Below are 25,642 nucleotides of genomic sequence, written 5' to 3'. Positions count from 1 at the left end.
TGGCAAGACCTTAAACAACTTAGCAAGACCCCATCTCCAAATAAAAAATAAAAAGGGTTGGGAATATGGCTCAGTGGTAAAGCACCCATGGGTTCAATCCCTGAGGTCAAAAAATAAATTTAAAAAAATTTTTAAAAAGGACCTGGGATGTAGTTCAGTGGTGAAGCACCCCTGGGTTCAACTCCCAATACCAAAAAATAAAAAACACTCTGCTAGGATCAATCCCCAGTATATAAAAAAGAATATATACATGCTTAAGTCTTGTGAGCCCTGCTAGTGAACCATCAAACCTGGACGTGGTTTTGGTATAGTGTTGAATAGTATAGCAAACATTTTTCCAACAATTTTGTGAAATAGGTATTATCCCCATCCTATAGATGAAGAAACTGAAGTGTAGCAAGGTGAACAGAGTGGGCCTAGAAAATAAATATTTCAGTGTTTACTATATGATATATGGATGTTCCCAAATTTTAGTAAGACCCACCTGGAATGCTTGTTAAACTACAGTTTTCTGGAACCAATTATCTGAGACTTGGATTCAGTAGGTTTCAGACAAAGATATAATAAGTATCCAAGGTGATTTTGTGCAAGAAGACCAAGGACCACATTTTGAAGAAACCCTTTGATGTATACAAACTATGACCTGCAATGTCCAATTTCTCAAGCTAGGTAGTAAATTTCAGAATTAGGGCTTGCACTAATCCTTTTTAACAAGGATGAAGTTCATTTAGCAACACAACTACTTCTAAATACCTCACACTTTACAATTTCTCCTGTTTGCACTGCCTTCCTGCTATAGCTATCCACTAGCTGAATGGTGACTGGGTGCAAACAGATACACATCTTACGCTTCCAGTAACAAATACTAAGTGGTATCCTAAATCCAAGTAATGTATACTTACCGTGGTAAACTGAATGACATAAAGTCCTTGGAGAATCAACACTGCAGCTTTGGTTTTCAAAATAAATTTGATGTGATGGTGACAACAGAAAATATAAGCATTATACCTGAGTGCAGTGGCACATGCATGTAATCCCAACAACTTGGGAAGCTAAGGCAGGAAGATGGCAAGTTTGAGGTTAGCCTCAGCAACTTAGTGAGACCCTGTCTCAAATAAAAATAAAGAAGAGAGCTGGGGATGTAGCTCAGTGGTAGAGTGCTTGCTTGCCTAGCATATATGAGGCCCTGGGTTCAATCTTCAGTATGAGGGGCAGGGGCAGGCTAAAGGCATAGCTCAGTGGTAAAGCAGCCCTGAATTACCCAGTACTACAAAAGAAAAAGAAAATACAAACATTATCAATTGCATTTAACAAAAAAAAATACAAATTACTGATAATTTTAGAAGCTGAGGACAGTATATTCAGCATTCTATGAATGTCCAAGAAGGGGGAATGGGTTAAAGAGCCTGGCATGGGGGCACACCCTTGTATTTCCAGCAACTAAAGATGCTGAGGCATCACAAGTTCAAAGCTGGACTCAGCAACTTAGTAAGACCGTCTCAAAATAAAAACAAACAAAAAAACATTATCTTTCTGAGTGAATAGAAAAAATAGTCTCAGTAAAGAACAAACTTATTCTGATTACTTTTTAAGCAGGCATGTAATTGTTATTTCTTTGTCGTTTAAAGTAAGTATAGGGTAGTGTTTTGTTCACTGAAAAGGAAATTATTTTCAGTGCTACACAGTTTCCCATAGGACAGTCTGAAATGCAGAAGTTTCCTGGTGGTTGCTTACTCAACAGATCATTTTTCACCTGTTATTACTGACTCAGCCTGTGTTGTCAATTCAGTTCAAAACAATTCATCAAGTATTTGCTGAACATTTACTGTTTACCTGATGCTATGATAGCTGTAAGATCATTATCAAGAATGCTGTTCTGATTTTTCCAAGAATACTTTGGTGAAGAGGAAGTGACTAGGAAGGTATTACCACCTTAATACTTTAAGACAACATGTAATAGAAGAGCCTATAAAACAAATGATGATATCTGTTTGAACAGGATGGGCCTCACCAATCTCCCATATTCTATTAAATAAATAAGGGGCAAGAAATCAATGACAATGCCTGTACCTCACAAGTACAGATTAGCCTCCTAAATCTGGATAACCCTGGCCCAAAACCACATCGTCTATAGTCAAGAAGTCAGTTGAACCAGCAATTCATCCATACTCTGCAGTAATTGAGGAGCTGTCTGCCAGCATGCTGGCATAGGGCATCCTGCGCCCATATCTGCAGTGCTGAGCACTCATTCATCATTAAGCTGCAGTAGCGTTAACATATGCTAGTCATACTAATATGTTTGTTTTATGATCACTGCTGACCTACACTTATACCAGGCCAAGAAGGTAAACATTAAGTTAACAGAAATAAATCTGAGAACAGCACACTCAATTCACTTGTGGAAGCCCAGAACCTTCATCCATTCAACCAGAATGTTTTCCCCAATCATGGCTGGAATCATTCTAGGGGTTAATCTGTATAAAGCCCTACAGATATATAGGAAACTCCATCACCTTAAAGAAAATTGCATTTTTACTTTGTATGCTATGTATTTATCCTCCTTGAGAGAACCGATTAACCATGCTAAACAAGCAATCAGTCTTGATGACTCTGTCCATCACTCAACAAACCAGTATTAAAATTCAAACAAGGAGCCAGTTTTTGTACATCATGCAGACACAGGAAAGTTAGTTGAAGTTCTTCAGGGGCTACTGGTCACACTGCCCAGAGGGTGGTCCACTAGCAGCTTGGGTAAGGAAACAAGCTGAGCTACATCAAACTTGCAGAGCTACAACAATATGAAAATGGCCAGCTTCACCTGTCCAAATCTCACCTGATAAAAATCTATTAGGAACACTGGAAACTACTTGATATATAGACACCCACTAAAGGGTTAAATTATTAAGAATGCTCATAAACAAAAGCAACAAAAAGCAAAAATTTACTGAAGGTATTCAGGAGACACTCAGAGTTTCATTTTACTTCATTTGTAAAAGGCAGATGCAGGCGTGGGGGGGACAAAAACCTGTTTTCACTAGTGTAAAGGTTTATTTCAAGTGGTTGTAGTTCATTCCTAAATAGGTTTCCCACCTTGAACAGGACCAGTCTAGCATCTATTTGCAAAAAAAGCAATTTTCCACGTGTATGTCATATTGAAGGTGTCATATACAACTCCTTTTTATCTGATATCCAAAGAATCAGAAAGTAACTAAGATTATACAATCTATTTTTAGTAGAAAGACGATGACAAATTGACAAGTATATAACAATGTATTCACAAAGATCAGATTTTGTGGGTTGGGGATATAGCTCAGTTGGTAGAGTGCTTGCCTTGCAAGCATTCAATCCCCAGCACTGCAAAAAAAAAAAAAAAAAAAAAAAAAAAAAGATCAGATTTTGTGGTATGTCACAAACTTATTAAATACAGTGCAGTCACCACGCCCTCTAAATCTATTACATGAATGTAATAAATAAATTTCCTCAAGACAGGAACCATGTCTATCTTGCCCACAATGTGTTCCTAAGATCTACTACAGTGCTCAGTGAATATTTGTAGAATGAAATAATGTTCTGCAAAACCTAAAATGAATGAATAATCATCTAAGAAAGATTATACTATAGTCAATGTAGCTTCAGCATTAGATGTATTTATTAAATTCTTAGAAAACTGGTAATTAATATATAGTATACACCAATTAACTAGAATTCCTCATTCTGGATGCAACAGGAGTATAATACAAATCACTTTAAGTAAAGGTTATTATTTATGTAAAACATACAAAAGCTGTCCTTTCAACAAATATTTATTAACCACCTGCTAGGCACCAGAACTGTGCAGGGAACTAAGGATATACTGTGAACTGACCCTACCCCCAGTTACTTTCAGTTTAAGACAGGCTTTCTCAATTGGGGTTCCTCCTCCAGCTCTGTAGGAAAGAAGTGAATTTATTACACAAAATGCATGCCCTAGGGCATTAAGGCTTAATTCTCTCTCTCTCTCAGTTGGGAAAGACTGGTCTAGCGAGCCACATAAGTTAAAAGGTAATTATAATGCAATATGATAAAAAGGTTGCTTTTAGGCAGGGTCAAGTTTACTTGTTAGACCAACCTATGTATGAATTATCTGGTAGCAGCTAAGCTGCACAGACCATTTGTAAGACTTCTGTAAATGCAAAAATATTGCAATACACATGCAGGTATATTTATAAATAGAACAAAATAAAACCAATATTTTCCACACTCAGCAACGTCAGGTTGAGTTTATTAGGGAGGTGAAACAAAAAAAATGTTTAATTACCCTGATAATTTAATGAGGAAACCAAAAACCTTCTTGCCTCTGGAAAAAAAAAAAAGCAATTACCTGAATTATTTTGTTAATTGCCTCCATATACTGTTTCATTAGACTGGCCTTGCCTTGGACTCAAAATAATAAGTAGCTACCTATTTCATTAATTCTTATTTTGTACTTTTAGTCTCATTTTGAATCTTCATTATTCCTTATGCAGTCTAATACCTTTCTGGTCTCTTCAGTAAGATGGTTTTTGTATAATATTATTACTACATGCTACATGCTTTATGGGAACAAAGCAGTTTGAGAGCTTCTAGAATCAGAGAGATAAATTTACTCCAGTTTTTCACACTCACAGTAAATTTTCACTATCAATAATTTAGAAATTCAGATAAGCTAAACTAACAGCATCCATTTGGCCAAGTCCCCTAACCTACTTCATCAAGAAAGGTTTTATTTGAATCTTTAGCATGAAATAATTTAATGAGCTAAAAAGGAGGGAATTCTTACTATTTCAACTGCCAATAACCCTTTAAACCTATGTGAAAATGATAATGTAATCTCTAGGAAGTTTATTTAAAGAGTAAAAGAAGATAGGCTAACATAGAAGTCCATGACCCTTAACTCTCATCTAATTCAAATTTCAATTAAATATGCCTTTGAAGGAAATATTGCATAGACTAAGCTACTATCATTTATTGTTTATCAAGATATTGACTGAGAACAGACAGTGCTTTTATTGCATTCAGAGATATCCAACTCTTAAATCTTTTAAGACACTCCCTATATGCCTAAATCTGAAAATGCTGTACACCAAATCCACCAATTTCTTTCTACCTCAAAACTGTTAAAAGGGAAGTTATAAAACATCAGAAAGGGCCATAGTTATTAATGGTAAATACTTCAGGGCCATGTATTTATAAACTACAATAGATGACTATTTCTTTTAGCTGGAAAATGGAGAACCAGGAAAAATAAACAGCATTTTAAAAACGACTCAGCAAACACAACTGAGCTATAGAAGAGGACGAGACTCTTCAGAGATTCTTTCTTCCCACATCAGGCTTACAATGTAAAGAAAGCCGTCTTCTAATACACAGTCCTCTAGTTTTCAATGACCAACAACTACACACAACACTACTGTAATTCACTTAACATTTAAAGCCTGTCAGAAAGTATAGCCCTGTCAAAATAGCACAAGAGATTCTGAAAGAAATTCACAGCTCTATCTCTAAAATATTAAAACAATCCTAAGGATAGCACAGAATTTAGACTACATCTACCTTATGTTCAAGTCTCAAAGTCCCACCTAATCTTTAATTTTAGCCTTCTAGTGATTTAAATGTGAATAGCCTTCAAAGAATCTGAGTATGGGCCAGGCAAAAGACAAGAGAGCTGCATATGGTTTACTGATATAAGGAATCTAAAATTTGCCCCCCCCATTTTTAAAGATGTTTTTTAATAGAGAATTTGATAGGATATTTTGTATTCAGTTCAACAACATGCAGTTTAATTCCTTGTCCTAGGCCTAGTGCTCAGACAGAACTCCTAAGAACCTTGCAACATATTACACTGGTACAAATTCCCTGGACTTACCATAGACATGGCTGTTCAGGAAAATGTGAGCAGCTGCACATACATCCCAACTGAAACAATGAGGTTAAAGCTCCTTTCAGCATGAGCAAAAGTGATTCTCTGCAGAGATCTTGGTTAGGGATGCAAGTACTAGCCTCAAACCTGCAGGCTGGCACCTCAGCAACTGCTGCAAATTCTACTGCATGCACTGGTTTCGTGGCCAGCACTGCTTAATTACTAGACTATCATACAATGCAGATCAGTCTTATCAAGACAAGAGGCAAAGGGGGTTTTTAGAACAAACCTGATTTGTTCAGTTCAAATTTAATCTAATGAATTGAATATGATCCAGAGCCCAGCTGTTTTCCAACATAACAGTGCCATGTGAAAAGCTCATCCTTTTCCCAAATATTACTATTAGCTCTTCTTGTCACCTTTCCCTTTTTTATCACCCGAAATGACACTTCAGGATCACAAGAACCTATGTGAAATAGAATATGAAGTAGAATGCTTTTAGAGGCTAAATGTGAGAAATTTTAGACACTTGCTTCAGTAAAGCATCCAAGAAAAGTCATTTCCTACGGATTTCAAGATCCATGGTACGTACAACCTCTACTGCTCTGTGCCACAGGTAATAACCTGCTCCCATTTCCTACTGCATGTCTCAGGGTGAGGTAACCGTTTAGAAAAAAACATTAACATAGCAAGACTGTGATGATAATATCCTAAAAAGGAATTGTGTTCAAGTGTTACTTTTAACTAGGGTACATTTGTGAAAGTTTCAAATGCAGACAAAAAATGAGAGTAAATTCCATCCCCCCCCCCAAGAAAAATGTTAGCAATGCTTTCATTAGGAGTAATCGAATAAAAAGTTCTCCAACACGTACAGTAAGGGCGGTGGGGGAAGCGCTCAGCACTCAACCTTTTTGCTTAAGGGCAGAAAAATCCAAATTTGTAGATGAACCCTTTCTTTCACATCGTTGGCAAAAATAAAGCCTATTCCCGCCACCTCCTCTGAAAATTAAGGAAGTTGCTACAAATAGCACAGAAGTAAATGGCCCCTACTTTGCTCCATTCCTCACGTGCCTTCTAGGTGTAAACAGGTTACTCAAAAGTCAGAAGCCAGAAACCGCTTTTTCCTCATGCCAAACTCCCACGGAAATGCAACTCCCTTTTCTGGGGATGTGGAAGGGAGAAACGTGGCCAGAGGAGCCCAGCCGCAGCCTGCCCTCTCCCAAAGGTTGGATGTCTGGGGCGTTCAGTCCTCCGCGAGGCTTCAGACCCGCGCTCCGCAGCGCCGGCAGCGCGCCGCAGCCTCCCCGCGGCTCCAGCCGCCCGCCCATCCCGACCATCGCCCTCGCGTTTACAATACCCTGAAGGTGAGCTTCGCAGGCGGGGTCTCTAAAGTTTGCCCCGCCTCGGGTCAGCAGCCGCCCGCCGGGCCGAGCACCAGGCAACGCCGAGTCCCGCTCAGCCTCGGGCTCCCTCAGCGCCCCGCTCCGCTTTCGGGCCACAGTGACAGGTCTAGGTTTACCTCCATGTGCTCGTGGCAGAGGAAACAAAAGAAAGCTTCCTCCCGGATAATAAAACGCCATCTTCGTCTAATTAGCACAGCGAGGGGCCCCCGGGGCTGTCCTTCCACGAGACCCCCACCGCGCCGCTCCAGGGCGGCCCCCCACTCCTAGGCAGAGTTCCTGGCAGCCCCGGAAAGTCCGGGCTAAAATGTCCTGGGGGCGGGGGGTGGGCTGCCCCGAGAGCCCTACCTGCCTCCCCACCGTGGCCACCCGGGCAAGGCGTTTCAGTTCAAACGAAAAGGGCCGAGGGTGGCGTCTCCCAGTGACCCCTCAGAAATTTGTTGTGAGGGACCCGGCGAAGGGACTGGGAGTAAGCCGCCCGGTACGCGGGGAGCCGCAGCGAGTGTACTTACAAAACGGTTCAAGCTCTGACGGAACATCGCGTCGAAGGCGGCCGGGCACTCAGCTGGACTCTACTGGGCTGTCCGGGAAGGCGCCGTCCACAAAACACACTGCGGCGTGGGCCGGCGGCGCAAAGCGGGCAGCTAGGCGGGATGCCCGGCCACCAGCCCGCAGCCTGCCCTCCTCGCTCTCGGCGCTCCCCCCAACCCGCGTCGCCCGCGCCCTCGCGCCCGAGGCCCCGCCGCCGCCGCCGCCCCGCCTCGCTCGCCCTCGCCCCCGCCCCCAGCCCCGGCCCGCCCGGCCCGGGGGCGGCGGCCCCGTCGCTCCCCCTTATCTGGCCACAGCACCGCCGGCCCGCCGCAGCCCGCGGAGGACCGAACCCGGCGCGCGGGGGAGGGATGGCGGAGGAGCGCTAGGCTCCTCCTGCGGGGAGGGGGGCGCCCCAACCTCTCCGCCGGCGCCCGGCTCGGCACCCCGCTGTCCGCACTCTTCCCGGCGCAATGCCCCCGCCCGCCTCCCAGCTGGCTTCCGCGGACGCCCCTCTCAGGGGAGCCTCTCAAGGCTCCACGCGCCTCACCTCGCCTCGCCTCGCCTCGCCTCCGCCCGACACTACTCCCCTGTCTCTATCGGGAACCAGAGCCTCCCTTACCCCGGCCCTAACTCGTCCGCCGCGCCGCTTCACTCACAGCCCCTCCTTAGCCCCGCGCTTTCGTCCCGCACTCGGGCTGGGGAGCCTCTGCGCAGCCCGCTGGCCCGCTCCGAGCCCGCGAGACGGCCGGGCTCCCGCTTCCCGGCCGGGAGTAACCGCGCTCTGACGGGGAGTAGGCACTGGCGGGGCACTGTGGAGACCCTGGCGCGGAAGGGGCGCGGGCGGGGGGATTACTTATGAAAGCCGCCCCCTTCTCATCTACCAAGGTGAGGGTCTCCCATCTACGCGGCTTTCCCTTCTCGTTCTTTCTCCTGTTCAGCCTCCCCACCTAAGCCCTCTTACTTCCACTTTCTCTGTGAGGTTGTAAAGTCAGGCTTTGTGTCGTTGCTGCTGCGCAGCGGGGCGGGATTTCCCTGCCACCCCCCCAGCGCCCCCTCCTTCGCAATTCTCCCGGAGCAGCCTGGGAGTTGTAGTCCAACGGTCCCCTTACTCCGCCGGCTACTGCGAGCTGGGAGCTCCCCCACACGCCCGTCCGGGGTTTGCCCGTAGGGTTGAAGGAGGAAGCTTGAAATGAGCGTTGAGCCGAACCGCGCTTCTCAGCACCGACCGTGTGTGGAGGTCGGGAGCACTCGCTAGGTTCCTAACTGTGGCAAATGTGCGAAGGATAAATGAGGCGAATTCCCGAATGCTGGGAGACTTCCCTAGAACGCGAAATTTGCGCCGGGAAACCCTTTACACCCTCCGCCCCTAGCTTAGAACTGGAATCTGCCAAAGTTAAAAAATGAAAACTGAAAGCTGAGTCTAGAATAGCCTTGAGACTGGGCATCCCTCCCCCACACCCGTCTTGCACCGCCCTCAGGCGGGGCCCGAAGTTGTTGGAGAAAAATTTGCAGATACTATAAAAGTAAAGAAATTAGTAAAGGTAATTCCGGAACATTTGCCGGAGACTTTTGTCGCGCCACATTCTCTAGCCACTAGAGAGCTGAGGACAGGCCCTGCTACACCACCGGCCACCCCTAAGGTCCTGAAGGGCCTCCTGCTGGGCACTAGCACTTCTCCTTTTCCCTTCTAGGGTTTAGATTCATTTCAAGAAATCTTACTCATTATTTTCTTTGTACCAGGCACTGTGCTAGGCGCTAGACACAGTGACTTCTTAAAACGACCTCCCCAGAGGGTGATCGCAGTCTGAAAAGTGAAAACACGACAGGTTAGAATGTAATGGCTGCTAGAGTAGGAATGTGAAGTACTGAACGAAAGGGGAAGTTGATAGTGCCTCTGAAAAGGGGTCTGAGGAAGCTATGCTAATAAACCGGAGATTTAACTGGGTCTTGCATCTTGGGAAGGCTTTGGAGGGACCACTGGGGCAAACTCCTGGGTGGAAGGAGAGATCAGTGAGAAAGTGCAAGACAACCTAAAAAAAAAGAGCACACCATATTAGCTGATGCCTAAAATGTGTGGGCGGGGGTGGGGTAGAGTTTCTGGTGAAAGCCGAAACTCAAACCCATCTTAAGAAACATGCTATGAAGTTTGAACTCCATTCTTTGATCAACTAGGAGCCCATCCCCCAGTAAAATGCAAATGCAAGTTCCAAAAATGTTCTAACTGCCCGGAGGTAAAACCAACAGTTTACAATTCTTCCCCATGATGGTTCCCTTGAGGCAGTATCTAATGATTTTTAAGATTTAGGCTAAATCTATATTAATCAGATATTGACAAAATGGATCTAAACTTTTTACTCTCTACTACTTCAAAGACGTGTTTTCAAACAGTTTGTTTTCTGGCTTTTATGGAACACAGCAACTACCTTAATTTCATTCACTAATTATTTGCTGAACAACTACTGTTTGGCAGGCACTATTCTATATACCGTAATTGGGGGATGGAGGAGGTTATTGTCATTTGTTCTAGGCATAAATCAATAAAATAAGTAATGGAAAATCAATTTACATATTTAGGGATGCAAGTGCTTACTAATAAATAATATCTTTACTTATTAGGTTTTGCTAAACAAATGGGGAAAAATGTATTCTGCTTATGGATTCAAACAGATCAACTCAAAAAATCAGAGACACGGATTTTTTCTTTTGCAGTTTCCTCTCACACTTGCCTATTGTTGTGTTGCTGCAACTTAAAAGCAGTGATTTAAGATCCTTCAAGATACAGCAGAATTGTTATTTGAGTTTTAGTTTGTTATTATAATTCCACTATCTCTTTGTCCTACTAATTTATTTCAGCAAGACACCTATACTCATGGGTCTAGACTAATTTACTCAACTATAGAAATGCAATTTCATACAAATCAAAATATGCTCAACAAAACATGAAATTTATGCAAAGGTGATTTTTTTCCATATCCCAAATTCAACCTTAAATTAGAGACACTCTCACATATATCCTTTAGAGCCACTCCTTTCTAGTTTTAAAAAACTCCTGGTTTTTTATAAAACACAAATTTATTTTTGTTCTTCCAGCGCCTCTTCACAGTTTCCAAAGAAATCCCAGGTGTTGTAGAAAGCTGTTGTCGATGACTATGAAAAGCAGACCATCAGCCAGCATTTTCATTGGGCCAATTCCATAAACAGAGCTGCAAAAACTAACTTCCTCCTGCCTAAACTGTCAAAACATGTGGCACATAATAGCAACTCTTCTGGTGTATCAGCTGACTGCACAGATGCCCCAATCTCCAGCAGGTAGGAATTCAGGAAGCTATCTTCTATCCTTATTTCCAGCTTAATTAGAGATAATGCCTATTGCCCAATTTCTGTGAAAGCCATTCTTCTCCACTGCCACACCCCCCATCCCCCACCTCTGTGCTCTTTCCCACCTTCTACCTCAACCCCTCAAAAATCTTACCATGCCAAATGGGCAGACCAGCCACTAGGGCACTATAGCAACCATGATCCAGCAAGAGAGCAATGATGAAAAGAAGCAATCACTTCTTCCATCCAATACTTAAAAAAAAAAGGACAGGAAAAAATTGAAGCTGTTAAATCTACATCCAAATCCCACCATGATCAACAAGTTGAAGAAATTGAACTATACCTGCTAAGCTTTCAAACACACCTCATGAGGCTACCTTTTGTCCATGTGTAATATCTTCCCCCTTTCAAGGCTGGCCTTCATTTAAGACCAATTTTACCCATATCTTCCTAACTATTGGTCCTTTCCAATTCATTCTCCACACTGCAATCAGAAATCTTCAGAAGACAAATAAAATCAAATCACTCCCCTGCTAATGCCTTGAAATTCTGCCTTAACCTTACCTACAAGGTCCTGAATTCTCTGATCCCTTCCTTCCTCTCTAGCCTCAAGTGGGCAACTGTCCCTTTCACTCACTCCACTGCCCACCTTTCATTCCTTGAGTTCCCAAGTTTCCTCTTCTCCTAACAGCTTATGCACAGACAGCCACCTCTGCTGAATGCTTTCACCGCCTTTGCTATTCATCCTTTAGATCTCAGCTTAAATGTCACTTCCTCAGATGAGATCAGGGCTCCCTGTTATTGTGCTTCAAATAGCCCATATTAATTACATCCTAGGGTACTGACAGATGAGGTTAGTAATCAGAGAATGGCACAAGCCCAAGGGGACTGAGGATGATCTAATATTGTTTTGCTTTTCAAAAAGGGGAAGTAGGTGTATTCTAGCAATCATGATATCAAAGACAGTCTAGGTTCTAGAAATGACCATTAAAAGAATGGAGTTGGACTGAGGATATAGTTCAGTGATAGAGTACTTGCCTAGTGTGTGTGAGGTCCTGGGTTAGATACCCAGTACCTAAAAACAAGGTTTTTTGTTTTTTTTTTTTTTTAATCTTTATCACAGTGGAAGGGAAGAGGCAATCACTAAGATCTACAATGATTTCACTGAGATGGAGTTTGGCCTTCAAGATTCTGAAGAAATTATTTCTAATTCAGGGTTCTAAACACTACCAAAATACATTGGGAAGACAAACATGTCACCAGAGGAGTTCCCTGAGCAGGGAAACTTGACTCAAGAGGAGTGGGGTCCTTGGCGTACTTGATGGAAAAGAATTTCATCATGTGCCAGTCAGAAGCATTTTTTAAAGAAAGCAGATCACATTCAAGAGAGATAGCAGGATGGGCACGGTGGCATGGCCTATAATTCCAGCAACTCAGGAGACCAAGGCAAGAGAATCCCAAGTTCTAGGCTAGCCTTGGCAACTTAGTGAGATCCTGTCTCAAAAAATAAAAAGGGCTGAGGGTGAAGGTCAGTGGTAGAGTGCCCCTAGGTTCGATCCCCAGTGCTGGAAAAAGACAGACAGAGACATAGAGTGTGAAAGTGTGAGCTATCTAAGGGGAGAAATGTCTTCGGGGTAAAGTAAGAAATACACATTCAAGGGAGAATTGGGCCATCTCCAGAGGGAGAGATGGCAAGTGGGATGTTAATATTTATAGAGGGACAATTGCTAAGAGCTGGACTAGAGGTGGAGCCAAGACAGAGTTACACAATTTCGCACCAGTTTTTCTAGTGCTTGCGCATTGCCCTCATGATTTTCTTGGTTTTTGGTTTGGGGTACTGGGAATTGAACTCAGGGATACTCTACCACTGAGCTACATCCCCAACTCTTTTTATTTATTTATTTATTTTTTTGTTTTGCAATAGGATATCCTTAAATTGCACAGCTGGCCTCCAATTTGAGATCCTCCTGTCTCAGCTTCCACGTCCCTATTACAGGTGGGGTCCTGGCTCACATTACTTTTTTCAGGTAAGGACATGGATCAAGGGCACAGGTCAAGGGCACGGGTTGGGTTGGTCCAGAAAGCTTGTTTTGCATTTCAAAGGTTCATAGGCATTTCCTGAATTCCAGCAGCTCATGGATGTTTCTTTTTTGAGACTCAGTCTTTATCTCCAAATTCCTATCTCACAGAGAAGTTAGAGAGGATATATGACAGAAAATAAACTCTATTCCTCTTAATTAGGAGTCATTAGGTCAAACTGGAAATGCTGGCACATACATGCCTGTAATCCCAGTGACTCAGAAGGCTGAGGCAGGAAGATTGCAAGTTCAAAGAGAGCCTCAAAAATTTAGTGAGACCCTAAACAACTCAGGGAGACCCTGCCTCTAAATAAATTACAAAAAAGGGCTGAGGATGTGGTTCAGTGGTTAAGTGCCTCTCTGAGTTCTCTCTGGTGCCTGGTACCAAAAAAAAAAAAAAAAAAGAAGTCATTAGATATATCATAATAATTATTTTAATTGGCAACGAGGAGGTAAATAGCTTAAGAAACAACTAAAATAATGAAAAGTACTTGCCTGTAAGGAACACAAATTGGGAGTGGAGAAGAAAGGGATAAAGGACTTTTGTCTTTCTTTATAAGCCTTATAACCCTTTAACCTTTTAACTATGTACATGCATTCTTTTCATTAAAATTATTTTGAAGATATAAATAGGTATTTGGACACATACTCAAGAATTAGGAGACCATTCAATTCAAGAAAAAATGACCTAGATGTGCAAGTGAAAATATTCCAGTGAATAGTAGTAAGTAGACCTGCCTGGAGGAGCAGTAGTCCATGTTGAGGAGCAGTAAATGATTTTTTGTTTGCTTGTTTGTTTGTTTGTTTAATGTTCCAGGAATCAAATCCAGGACCTCATTCATGTTAGGCAAGTGTTGTACTAGTCACAGTCCCAGCCCCAGTGATATAAAAATTTAACTTCAATTTTCAGGAAGCTTCTGAAACACACATTATACCAATTGAGGGACTAAACCAAGAAAGAGGAACACGTGGGAGCCAGAAAACAGGGATAAACTTAAAAGAGAAGGAAAGGAATTCTCTAGATGATAATGAATAAAAAAGTTCAAGGTAGACAGCTGTGTGGTACACCCAGAGATGCGAGAGGGAAGTTGGGAAGGTAGAGGATCCAGGACTAATGCTCTAGAGAAAAAAGGAAAACAATAAAAATAAAAACTGATAGATTATCCAATGTGTTTGAACATGTAGAGAATAGTATTCAGAAAGATTTTACAACTCTGTGAGAATATTAGTGAAGAATTAGTGATAGACACATAGAAATAAAACAATCTAACAAAAAAAAAAACAAGGTATTTTTTTAACTCCAGGAAAAACAAAGTTTCTCAAAAAAGTAAATGAGTAATGAAAGATAAAACATACTTGGCTCCAAAGTGACAAACATATACATAGTAAAAATAATGAAAACACTGCCTTGGGGCTAGGAATGTAGCTCAGTGGGTGCCTACCTAGCATGCACAAGGCCCTGGATTCCAAACCCAACACCACAAAAAAATAAAGAAGAATACACAGCCTTACCGATGTACTAAATTAAAACTTTTATGGGATGAAGGGAGAACAAGTTGTAGAGGACTGTGTCATAAGAGCTCTTAATCTTTGTCTTTCATAATAAAAATGCTATCTAGAAATTAAAAGATCAAGAAATAGGGCTAGGAACTGGACATGGTGGCACATACCTGTAATCCAGGGACTCAAAAGGCTGAGGCAGGATTATCTCAAGTTTGAGACCAACCTCAGCAACTTAGCAAGGCCCTAAGCAACTTAACAAGACCTGTCTCAAAATAAAAAATAAAAAGAGCTGAGAACATGGCTTGGTGCTTAAGCACCCTTGGGTTCAATTTCCACTACCAAAAAAAAAAAAAAAAAAAAGGAAGAAGAAGAAGAAGAAGAAGAAGAAGGAAAGAAAGAAGGCTGGGGATGAAGCAAGCTCAGGTGTAGAACACTTGACAAGCATGTGTGAAGTCCTGGGTTTGATATCTAGTACTACAAAACAAAGAAATATTTATATAAATATATTATGTGCAAATACAAAAGTAAAAACTAATCCTTCCTCCAGTAGTGCAGCTCAGAAGTTGGGAGAGATGGGGCAGGCATCTGCTTCTTTTTAAGACTTCTAAATCTATGTATGTTTTTACTATGAATATCCATTGTTTTCAAAAATAAAAATTAATTTTTAGAAGAACAAATAGCATTTTGAATGGGGAGAAAGGAGAACATTCTAGCCAAGAGAAATAGCAGGTGAAACAGTAAGTAGACCTCTCTCCAGGGTAACATAGTCTACACTGGCGAGTAGTGAAAGACAATGTTAGTAGCTATCATTTATTGAATACTTGCTATGTGCCAGGTACTGTCCTACAATCTTTTTGTGTGTGGGGCAGCGGGGGGGGGGGGGGGGGGGGGGTCGGTACCAGGGATTGAACTCAAACACTGAGCCTACTTTGTATTTTATTTAGAGACAGGGTCTCACAGTTGCTTAGTGCCTTGCTGTTTCTGAGGCTGGCTTTGACCTGGATCCTCCTGCCTCAGTCTCCTGAGTTCATGGTATTACAGTTGTGCTCCTCTGTACCCCGCTGTGCTACAATCTTTACACAGATTATCTCACTTATATTCACTAACCTGATAATGTAAATATAACTACTACTACCCATTTTATAGGTAAATAAACTGACAGGTTATGGAACATGCCCAAGTCTCAGCTACAAAGTAAGCAAAGCCAAGAGTCAAAGGCATCAGGCTGACTCCAGATCTGTATTCTTTTTTTTTTTTTCTTGGTACTGGGATTGAACCCAGGGGCCCTTTACCACTGAGCTACATCCCTAACCCCTTTCAAAAATTTTAAACTTTGTCACAGAGCCTCACTAAGCTGCCCAGGCTGGCTGCAGACTTGAAACCTTCTGCCTTAGTCTCCTGAGTAACTAGAATTATAGGCATGTACCATCATGCTGAGCCAAATCTGTATTTTTTAAAATTTGTTCTAATTAGTTGTACATGATAGTAGAATGCATTTGACACATCATAGATAAATGGAGTATAACTGCTCATTTGTCTGGTTGTACATGATGTAGAGTTATGCAGGTCATGTAATTATGTATGCTCACAGGGAAATAATGTCTGATTCATTCTACTATCATTCCTACCCTGTGCCCCCTCCCCTCCCTTCACTCCCCTTTGTCTAGTGCAAATTACCTCTATTCTCCCCTTCCCTTATTATGATTTAACATCCACATATCAGAGAAAACATTTAACTTTTGGTTCTTTGGGATTGGCTTATTTTGCTTAGTATAGAATATTCTCCAGTTCCATCCATTTACTGGAAAATGCCATCATTTCATTCATCTTTATGACTGAGCAATATTCCATTGTGCATATATACCACCTTTTCTTTATCCATTCATCTGTTGAAGGGCACCTAGGTTGGTTCCAGTGCTTAGCTATTGTGAATTGAGCTGCTATAAACATTGATGTGGCTGTGTCAGTGTAGTATGCTGATTTTAAGTCCTTTCGGTTATAAACCAAGGAGTGGGATAGCTGGGTCAAATGGTGGTTCCATCCTAGTTTTATGCGGAATCTCCATACTGCTTTCCATAGTAATTGCATCAATTTGCAGTCCCACCAGCAATGTATGAGTGAACCTTTTCCCCTACATCCTCACCAACACTTATTGTCACTTGTATTCTTGATAGTTGTGATTCTGACTAGAGTGAGATGGAATCTCAGTGTAGTTTTGAACAAATATGCACATTTAACCGCTACATTTTGAAGGCATAATTGACACGATTTGGTCACTGATTTGATTTATAGGACAAAGGAAAGAGGTGGATCCAAAATGACTCTAAGTGGGAAAATGATGTTCATTCATTTGTTCATTTCAAAAGATGTTTACTGAATATTGATTACACCCAAGTAGTGTGTTAGAGATAGCAGTAAACATGGGATATATGATTCCTGCTCTCACAGAGCTTAACGTCAGTCATACATAGGAAAATCATTCCAAGGGTACATCAGTGGAGGAAATTATGAATTTGGTTTTAACATTGTTGAAGTAGCAGTAGGATGTTCAAATAAAAATATCCAGTATGCATGGAAAATGTGGTATTAGAGGTTAGTATACGATAGTTTAAACCTCAAAAATCTATTCCTGTTCACAATAAATAAGAATTGAGAAAAGCTATTTCATTTAATGGTTCAAAAATCCTGCATTAGCTTTAAGAGTGCATTTTCAATGTACTTGGGCTAAAAGCCAGGTTGCAGGAGTTTATAGGTGTAAACCCTTCATTTGCAAAGTTTGATGGTGGAAGAAGTGGGTGGAAAAGGTTGTACAATTGCTATGAGGGCCATCAGGGTTAAGCATCTTTTCTAAACTAAGGGAGACATACATGTTTTAAAAACAGAAAAGAAATATATAGGAAGGAGAAGCTAAAGAGAAGATTATTAGATAATTTAGAAAGAGAAGATAATTGAGGAAGCTGGGTATGAAATGCAGTCGAAGGATATAAACTGAAGAACTCACAGCCAAGGTGTAACAAGGGAAGAGGGATCACTCTTCTAAAAACAAGAAAGAAGGTCCAGAGAGAAGAGAGTGAGTAAATCAAATGATTTTAGGTAATGAGGGTGCATGGAGATGAGTGGTCTCCATCTTTAAAAAAAAAAAACAAAACAAGGAACAAACCTTGGTTTTCATGGGAACAGGCAATTGGGAAAGAATCAAATAGAGCACCTATTGCAGAGGCACATAATCCCAGCAACTCAGGAGGCCAAAGCAGAAAGATGGCTAGTTTGGGACCAGCCTGGGCATCTTAGGGAAGACCATATCTCAAAATAAAAATTAAAAAGGACTGGTGGTAGAGCACTCATGGGGTTTAATCCCCAGTAACAACACACACACACACACACACACACACACACACACACCACTGAAAGAATAGAAGTTGAGGTTCAGAACTGAAAATTAACAAACCTGGATGCCCTATTTCAACCCCTTTTTACTGTTTCAAAATAAAAGCAAATTGCACTATCCTCCAGTCTTTCTGATCAATTAATTCAAATTTTATCTCTACCAGGCCAACATTTAGGTACTAAAGCTCAGGCAGGATGCCATCAAAATCCATTAAAAATGGCTCTCTTCCCAGCAGTGATAGAGATGCAAATTCCCCTTAACAATCAAATCCAACTTTGAATTAATTAATATCTCTGTTGGTGTCTGTTTTATTTTTAAGTCATATAGTTTTCACTGGCTCAATTTTCTAGCATTTGTAATTCCATTTGGCACCCTTCAGCAAGTATTTAGTCTGCCCTACTTGCAAAAGTATTTGCCATTTTAGTTTCATTTATTTCTTGTCACAGGATATGACTGTGCACAAATACACCCCACTCACCAAAAATACAGCAACATGCACAGAACACAGAACAAACACCAGAGGATTTTGTTTGTTTTTGTTTTTTTGTGCCAAGGATTGAACCCAGGGGCGCTCTACTATTGAACTACATCCCCAGTGCTTTTTATTTATTTTGAGACAGGTTCTTGTTAAAATGCCTACGCTGGCCTGGAACTCAAGATCTTCCTACCTCAGACTCTCAAGTCACTGGGATTTCAGGTTTGTGCCATTATGCCTGGTACCCAGCTACAAGAGCTTCTTTTCTTGGGGGGGGGGGTACCAGGGATTGAACTCAAGGGCACTCGACCACTGAGCCACATCCCCAGCCCTATTTTGTGTTTTATTTAGAGACAGGGTCCCACTGAGTTGCTTAGGGCCCCGCTAAGTTGCTGAGGCTGGCTTTGAACTCATGATCCTCCTGCCTCAGCCTTCTGAGCTGCTGGGATTATAGGCATGAGCCACCGTGCCCAAGTTTCTTGAGGGAAGGAACCATGCAAAGTTTTGTGTAAACCAGGCTCTTGTATTTCTTATTTATTTTACTCTCTATTTCCCAGGGAGGATCATGGCACATTGTAGAAGCTCAGGAAATGTCAACAAAGGAATGTAGGATTATCTATGTGTTATTAAGAAAAGAACCCTAAACTGAGATTCAAGGGATCTAAATTCTAACTGTTAACTAGAGTTTTTCCTCTGACAAATCACTTACACTCTCCACACCTTATTTTTTCTCCATGTGAAAATGAAGTGTTTGGATAATTTTTTGTTTTTGTTTTTGTTTGGGGTTTTGGGGATGATTTGTTAAATTGCTTCTGACAGATTTTATGAATTTTACATGCTTTTTCTGTACTAGATGATTGAACCCAGGGGTTCTTAACCATTGAGCTACATCTCCAGTCTTTTTATTTTTTATTTTGAAATAGGGTTTCGTGAAGTTGCTTAGGATCTCGCTAAATTAATGAGGCTGGCTTTGAACTTGCCACAGCCTCCTGAGCCTCTGGGATTACAGGTGTGTGCCACTGTGCTTGGCTACATGCCTTTTTAAAGTAGATATAATTGTAAGTTTCTAAGTAGCAATATTTAGATTGCTATGAGAAGTTTGTTCTAAATCCCTGGATAACTTGTTTGTTACTGCCTGTGAATCAGCGTACATCTATTCTCAGGTCATCCCTTCTAGACATGGTAGACAGCTAGATATGTTCTGTCACCTGGGAATAGATCCCTTCCCCATCATCTCTTAGGTGGTTGGGTTGTAGTGATGCAGCCATCCACTTTCAGATGTGCCAGCCTAACCCTGCAAAGTTATGTGTATACCAGGCTCACATATTTCTTTGTTTTTAAATCTTCAGTCATTTGGTGTTAGGTAACTCACCATGAGGCCACAGGTGTGGATTGAGGGAGGGTGCATGGTAGGGCAAGAGGAAGCGGGAGGACAGGAGTCTAAACCACCTGCTCATCAAGCTAACTCTTGCCTTCAGAGTTAAGGCCCATCCCACATATACACCTTCTAAGGCCCATCCCACATATACACCTTCTACAGAATGATGGAATTGTGCTTGGCACACCAGACTCTATGGCCCTGTAGAACAGGTAACAGTTTATGATGGGCAGCCTGTGTTTTACCCTTATCTGGTTAGGCTCCAGTAGAACCCATCAGCAAAACAGGAGATTTTTGTCCAAAGGAGAATTCCCAGCAAAATAGAGAATCAAGATGAACAAGGAAGCCATCTCAACAGGTATCTGCTACACCCTCAAGAACTCCTGTCATCCTCCTTTTAGTACTGCTTTTTTGTAGCCCCTGCTTCAGGTGGTTAGGCCTCTTCTACAGCCTTTCCCTTATGAATTGGGGGAATGAGCTCCACTACACCTCTTTAATCTAAGGATTTGGGGATTCAAGAAGGATCAGTGCTGAGCCAAGGTAATGAATCCACAGTGATGGGTTACTTTTAAAGGCCTGCTTATTCTTTTTTTTTTTTTGATGGACCTTTATTTTTTTATTTGTATGCAGTGCTGAGAATCAAACCCAGTGCCTCACACAGGCCAGGGAAGTGTTCTACCACTGAGCCACAACCCCAGCCCTACAGCGATGGGATTTTAAGAGTCAATATGTGAGCTTTTGGGGTGTGTTCACTCACTATTCCCTCTCAAATCACACCTTATAAATGACTGCCAACTATTCTGCCCAATGTCTTCTGTTTTGCAGTTGTGGGAAGAGCCAAGTTTCCTCTCAGCCCCAAATGGCTTCCCTTTAAATATTCAATACCTCCTCCTTACTACCCACTCCCTATTCTATACTACCACAATCAGTGGCTTATGATAATCTTTCAAATCAATCCTAGGGGGAGCAGAGCACATTCAGCAATGAAAGAAAAACTAAACCCATCAAATAAGTTAAGTACTTATATGGTACATTTCATTAAAATTCAGAGTAAATCTGCTTCCTTTACTAAGTGTATGTATACATATAGATTGCCCAGAATCACCTAGGCAACCAGATAGAATGTTGGATTTCAAAGACACAATGGTCTTGTCATTCTTCACAGGAAGTTAATTAGCTCCTCTCCTGCAGAACACTACTAAGACTATGATTGGTAATGTCTCAACTCCTGCTCAGCTATAAGTCATAATTAATAATTAGGCTCTTTCTCTGGTAACTGTCATTCCTTGACTGCTGAGCAATCGCCTATCATTAATGACTGTTGTACTTCACCAGGGGGCAGGCATGTTTCCAATGACCCCCAGGTATCCACAGGAAGTTTAAACTGCTCTAATCATTGCAAGTCTCTAGCAGACCCAGACCCTCCCTAGCCCAACATTGTTATCCAAATAACATTTACTTAAAGGAACAGAACAATCACAAAAGGGTGGAATGGAGTTGATAAACCAATGGTGTGTGTGTGTGTGTGTGTTGTTCTTTATTAAGTACTGGGTCATTGCTTTCCTTATCTCTTTCAGGTTGCCTCCCTGAGGTTATTTCTTTGTCCACCAGCAAGGGGTGTTCCCTAAAGTACAGGGCTCTTGATAACTGCCCTGATTCATCTACTTTAGATATCCTCCTTCTGGATGATGTACATATTTGTAATAAGTACAGGATCCCTGATTTCATAATTTTATATTTAACAAAGGAACATGACTTTTTGACAATCTGTGAAGTGCCAGATTTGTATTGGTTATTGTTATTATCTAGTGGGAAAAATTCAAAATCTTGTTTGGTTTTAACAAAAGCTTGCCTCAGCAATGTATGGTAATTTTTCCAGTCAGTTTTTGTTCTTGCTCTAAATCATAAGCAATATTCATCATCTCAAATGTACAGAGAATCACTTATCTCTTTGATGTGTTTTCCATGAATGGTTTAAATATCTTCACTGTCCAAATGAAGCCCACCAGGAAAATAATTGATTCATTTTCATTTCTATTGGTGATCTAAGGATTGCATAATTATAAAGAATGGATAGACCAGGCGTGGTGGCGCACACCTGCAATCCCAGCAGCTCAGGGGGCTGAAGCAGGAGGATCGTGAGTTCAAAGCCAGCCTCAGCAACTTAGTGAGGTGCTAAGCATCTCAGTGAGACCCTGTCTCTAAATAAAATAAATGAAATACAAAAAAGGGCTGGGGATGTGGCTCAGTGGTTAAGTGCCCCTGAGTTCAACCTCCTGTACAAAAAAAAAAAAAAGGATAGACCAGGCATGGTGGTACACACCTGTAATCCCTGCTACTCAGAAGGCTAAGGCAGGAGGATTTTAAGTTCTGAGTGAGGCCAGCAGGCAATTTATCAAGATCCCATCTCAATAGGATTTTTTAAAGGGCTAGGGATTTAGCTAGCAGTAGAACACTTGCCTAGCTTGCATGAGGCCCTGGGTTCAACCTCCAGCACATAAAAAAAAGAAAGAAAAAAAAAGGATCAGTCAAAAGTTAACCAAACTTCTATGATTATAGGTCAAGAGGATTATGTATATTTTGGGTCTTTCTGTATACCTGTTTCTCTAATGTAGTCACACAATGATCTTTGGCACTTTTTAAAAGCAGTATACCTATCTTAGTTTCTTACTTGATGTCAAGGATAGCAAATATATGGCACTTTTTTCACCACTTCCCACTCCCAAGTTCATACCAGATAGTTCTAGTCAATCTTGGCAATCTTTGTCACTGAATTTGGAAGTATTCCCATATCTTTTTCAAACTAGCCCTCTACATAACCATGTCAATAGATCAGACCGTCACCTGAGATGAAGCTAATTTTTCATTTGTGTTCTTATCTCAAGAGGTCATATGGCACATTGTCTTAGTCAAGGTAGCAAGGAGTAGGAACTGATTCAAACTAACTCAAGAAAGGGAGATTTATTAAGAATACAATGGACACCAGGCACAATGGCACATGCCTATAATCCCAGGGACTCAGGGGGCTAAGGTAGGAGGATCACAAGTTTAAGGACACTTTGGGCAACTTAGTGAGATCCTGTCTGAAAATAAAAAGTAAAAAAGGCCTGGAATGTAGCTCATTAGTAAAGCACCCATTGGTTCGATTCCCAGTACTATAAAAAGGAAAAAGAATAGAACATATCACATTACAGATGTCTGGATTATGAAGTATAACCAGGCCACAGGGTGTTTGAAACTGGAATTGGCAAACAGGGACTAAGATCATTTGCTCTTTCTCTCTGAGTCCCCTGTATGAGTCAGGGTTGTCCAGAGAAACAAAACCAATCGGATGGACCAATCTATCTGTCCATCTGCCTGCCTATCTGTCTGTCTGTCTGTCTATCTATCTATCTATCTATCTATCTATCTATCTCATATCCAAAAAGAGAATATGTGTTTATGGAAATTGGCTCTTGCAATTATGGAAACTTGAAAAGTTTCATGATCTACCATTTTCCATCTGCAGTCTGGAGAATCAGGAAACCCGGCAGTGTAATTCTCAGTAGTCTGAAGGCTTAAGAACCAGGGCACTAGAAGGTGTAATTCCCAGTCCAAGTCCAGAGGTCTGAGAACCTGTAGGGGAGTAAGAGCTGCCTAAGGGCAAGAGATGAATATCTCAGCTTCAGAAGAGAGAGGAAGAATTCACTCTTCTTCTGCCTTTTTTTTTCCCATTCAGATTCTGAGCACATTGGATGAAGCCCATACATCTTGGTGAGTGTGACTCTTCTTTATTCAGTCCACTGATTCAAATGCTAATCTTTTCCAGAAGCATCCTCACACATATACCCAGAAATACTGTTTTACTAGCTATCTGGGCATCTCTTAGCCCAATCAAGTCGACACATAAATTGACCATTACAACCACATAGTCTTTCTTTTCTGTGCTTCTCTCTGTCTCCTCTTCCTTTTGACTATTATCTTCTACTTTCTACTTAACATGCCATCCTGGCTGCATCCTACACATTATTTAGTTCAAATGTCCACACAGTTCTCTAACTCTCTTTCTAGAGAATCTGTGTCTATTATTGAAAATTCTCAAGAAACCAAATCTGATGGCCAGGTAATGGGTGGGCTTCTAGGGGGTCAGGTATCTACTTTGGGTTCAGTTAGCCATGGCTGGGGAGATGGAATCCTGTTGTAAGAAAGGCTATTGCTCCTGGAGCTATGAATATGCCAGGCTAAACCTGAAGAAGGTGTGTTATGGTAGGCTTACTGACTAATCCACTCATAGAGTTTCCCTTATTTATCCTCCCTGATTTCAGTTGCCAGATGTAATGCAGGATGCCCAATTAAACTTGAATTTCAGATAAAATATGAATATTTGTTGACATGTATTTAAAAATTATCCATTAAATTCAAATTTAACTACTTATCCCATATTTTTATTTGTTAAACCTATCTCTGAGTCCTATCTTTTTAAAAAAAGTATTTCTAGTTGTAGATGGACCCAATAATTTATTTAATTGTTTTTATGTGGTGCTGAGGATCGAACCCAGTGTCTCACATGTGCTAGGAAAGTTCTGTACCACTAAGCCACATCCCCAGCCCTTTATATATATATATTTTTATATGTGGTGCTGAGAATCAAACCCAGTGCCTCACATGTGCTAGGCAAGTGTGCTACCACGGAGCCACAACCCTAGCCCAATATATTTTATTTAGAGATGAGGTCTCGCTGAGTTTCTTAGGGCCTCACTAAGTTGTTGAGTCTGGCCTTGAACTTGCCATCCTCCTACCTCAGTCTCCAGAGCTGCTGGAATTACAGGCACGTGCCACCACACCTGGCAAGTCCTATTTTTTTAAAGAATATTGATGCATTATAAGTATACATAATGGTGGAATTTATCATGATACATTTGTATATCATATAATAAACTGGTCTGTTTCATTCCCTTCTTCCTGCCCCAATCCCGTTTCTCTACCTGAGTCCTGTCTTCAACTTGTCCTGTGAGCTGGTACAGTGAAATTTTCTATTTATTTATTTATTTATTGTGGTGCTGGAGATAGAACCCAGTGCCTTGTGAATGCTAGGCAAGTGTTCTACTACTGAGCTACATTCCCAACCCCAGTGAAATTTTTTCTAGAAATTAACTGTTACCCTTAATGTATGGGTAAAAATATAAAGTAGGATGTCTTTGACTAGGAAATTCAGTTTAGCCACAGCAATAGTCTGAGTTTAGTTAGGAGTGATGCACAGCTGAAATCCCAGTAACTTGGGAGGCTGAAGTGGGAAGATCACAAGTTCAAGGCCAGCCTGGTCAACTTAGCAGGACCCTGTCTCAAAATAAAAAATATAAAAGGGTTGAGGATGTAACTCAGTGGTAGAGCACCCCACTGGGTTCAAACCCCAGTATCAAAAAGAAAAATAAATCATCTGAGTTTAGAATATTGCATGTTTTACTATTATTGTCTCTATTTGTGAAAGCTTAATTTTCCCCTTTCTGACCAATTTGAGATTTTTTTTTTTAGTGTGGGCTCTCTTTTCCATAAAATAGAAGCTGTTTGAGGGCAGAGCCTGACCAGTGTTAATTCTATGTATGTCCCTGTTTTAGTCAGCTTTTTCACTGCTGTGACTAAAACATCTGACCAGAATAATTTTAGGGGAGGAAAAGTTTATTTGAAGGCTTGAGGTTTCAGAGGTCTCAGTTCAT

At 41.3% G+C, this 25,642-nt stretch overlaps 1 protein-coding gene and 1 long non-coding RNA gene across 2 annotated transcripts in view; one reads left to right on the top strand and one right to left on the bottom strand.

Annotated features, from left to right (window-relative positions):
- Atp11c (ATPase phospholipid transporting 11C) overlaps window positions 1-843 on the bottom strand; it is a 165,326-nt gene extending 164,483 nt beyond the window's left edge. The window contains exon 1 of the mRNA XM_047535332.1: window positions 754-843. Coding sequence (XP_047391288.1) covers window positions 754-843 — 90 coding nt within the window. The remainder of the gene's footprint in view (window positions 1-753) is intronic.
- Window positions 844-10,924: 10,081 nt separating this feature from the next.
- Window positions 10,925-23,703, top strand: LOC124972356 (uncharacterized). Its single transcript, XR_007106450.1, has 3 exons — window positions 10,925-11,118; window positions 13,052-13,154; window positions 23,668-23,703. It is a non-coding gene; the product is annotated as an uncharacterized LOC124972356 (long non-coding RNA).
- Window positions 23,704-25,642: the final 1,939 nt, after the last annotated feature.

This window comes from Sciurus carolinensis, chromosome X (assembly GCF_902686445.1).
Source record: "Sciurus carolinensis chromosome X, mSciCar1.2, whole genome shotgun sequence".
NCBI classification, from domain to species: Eukaryota; Metazoa; Chordata; class Mammalia; order Rodentia; family Sciuridae; genus Sciurus; species Sciurus carolinensis.
Note: the sequence above shows the minus strand (reverse complement) of the source record. Positions and strands in the feature narration are given on the sequence as shown.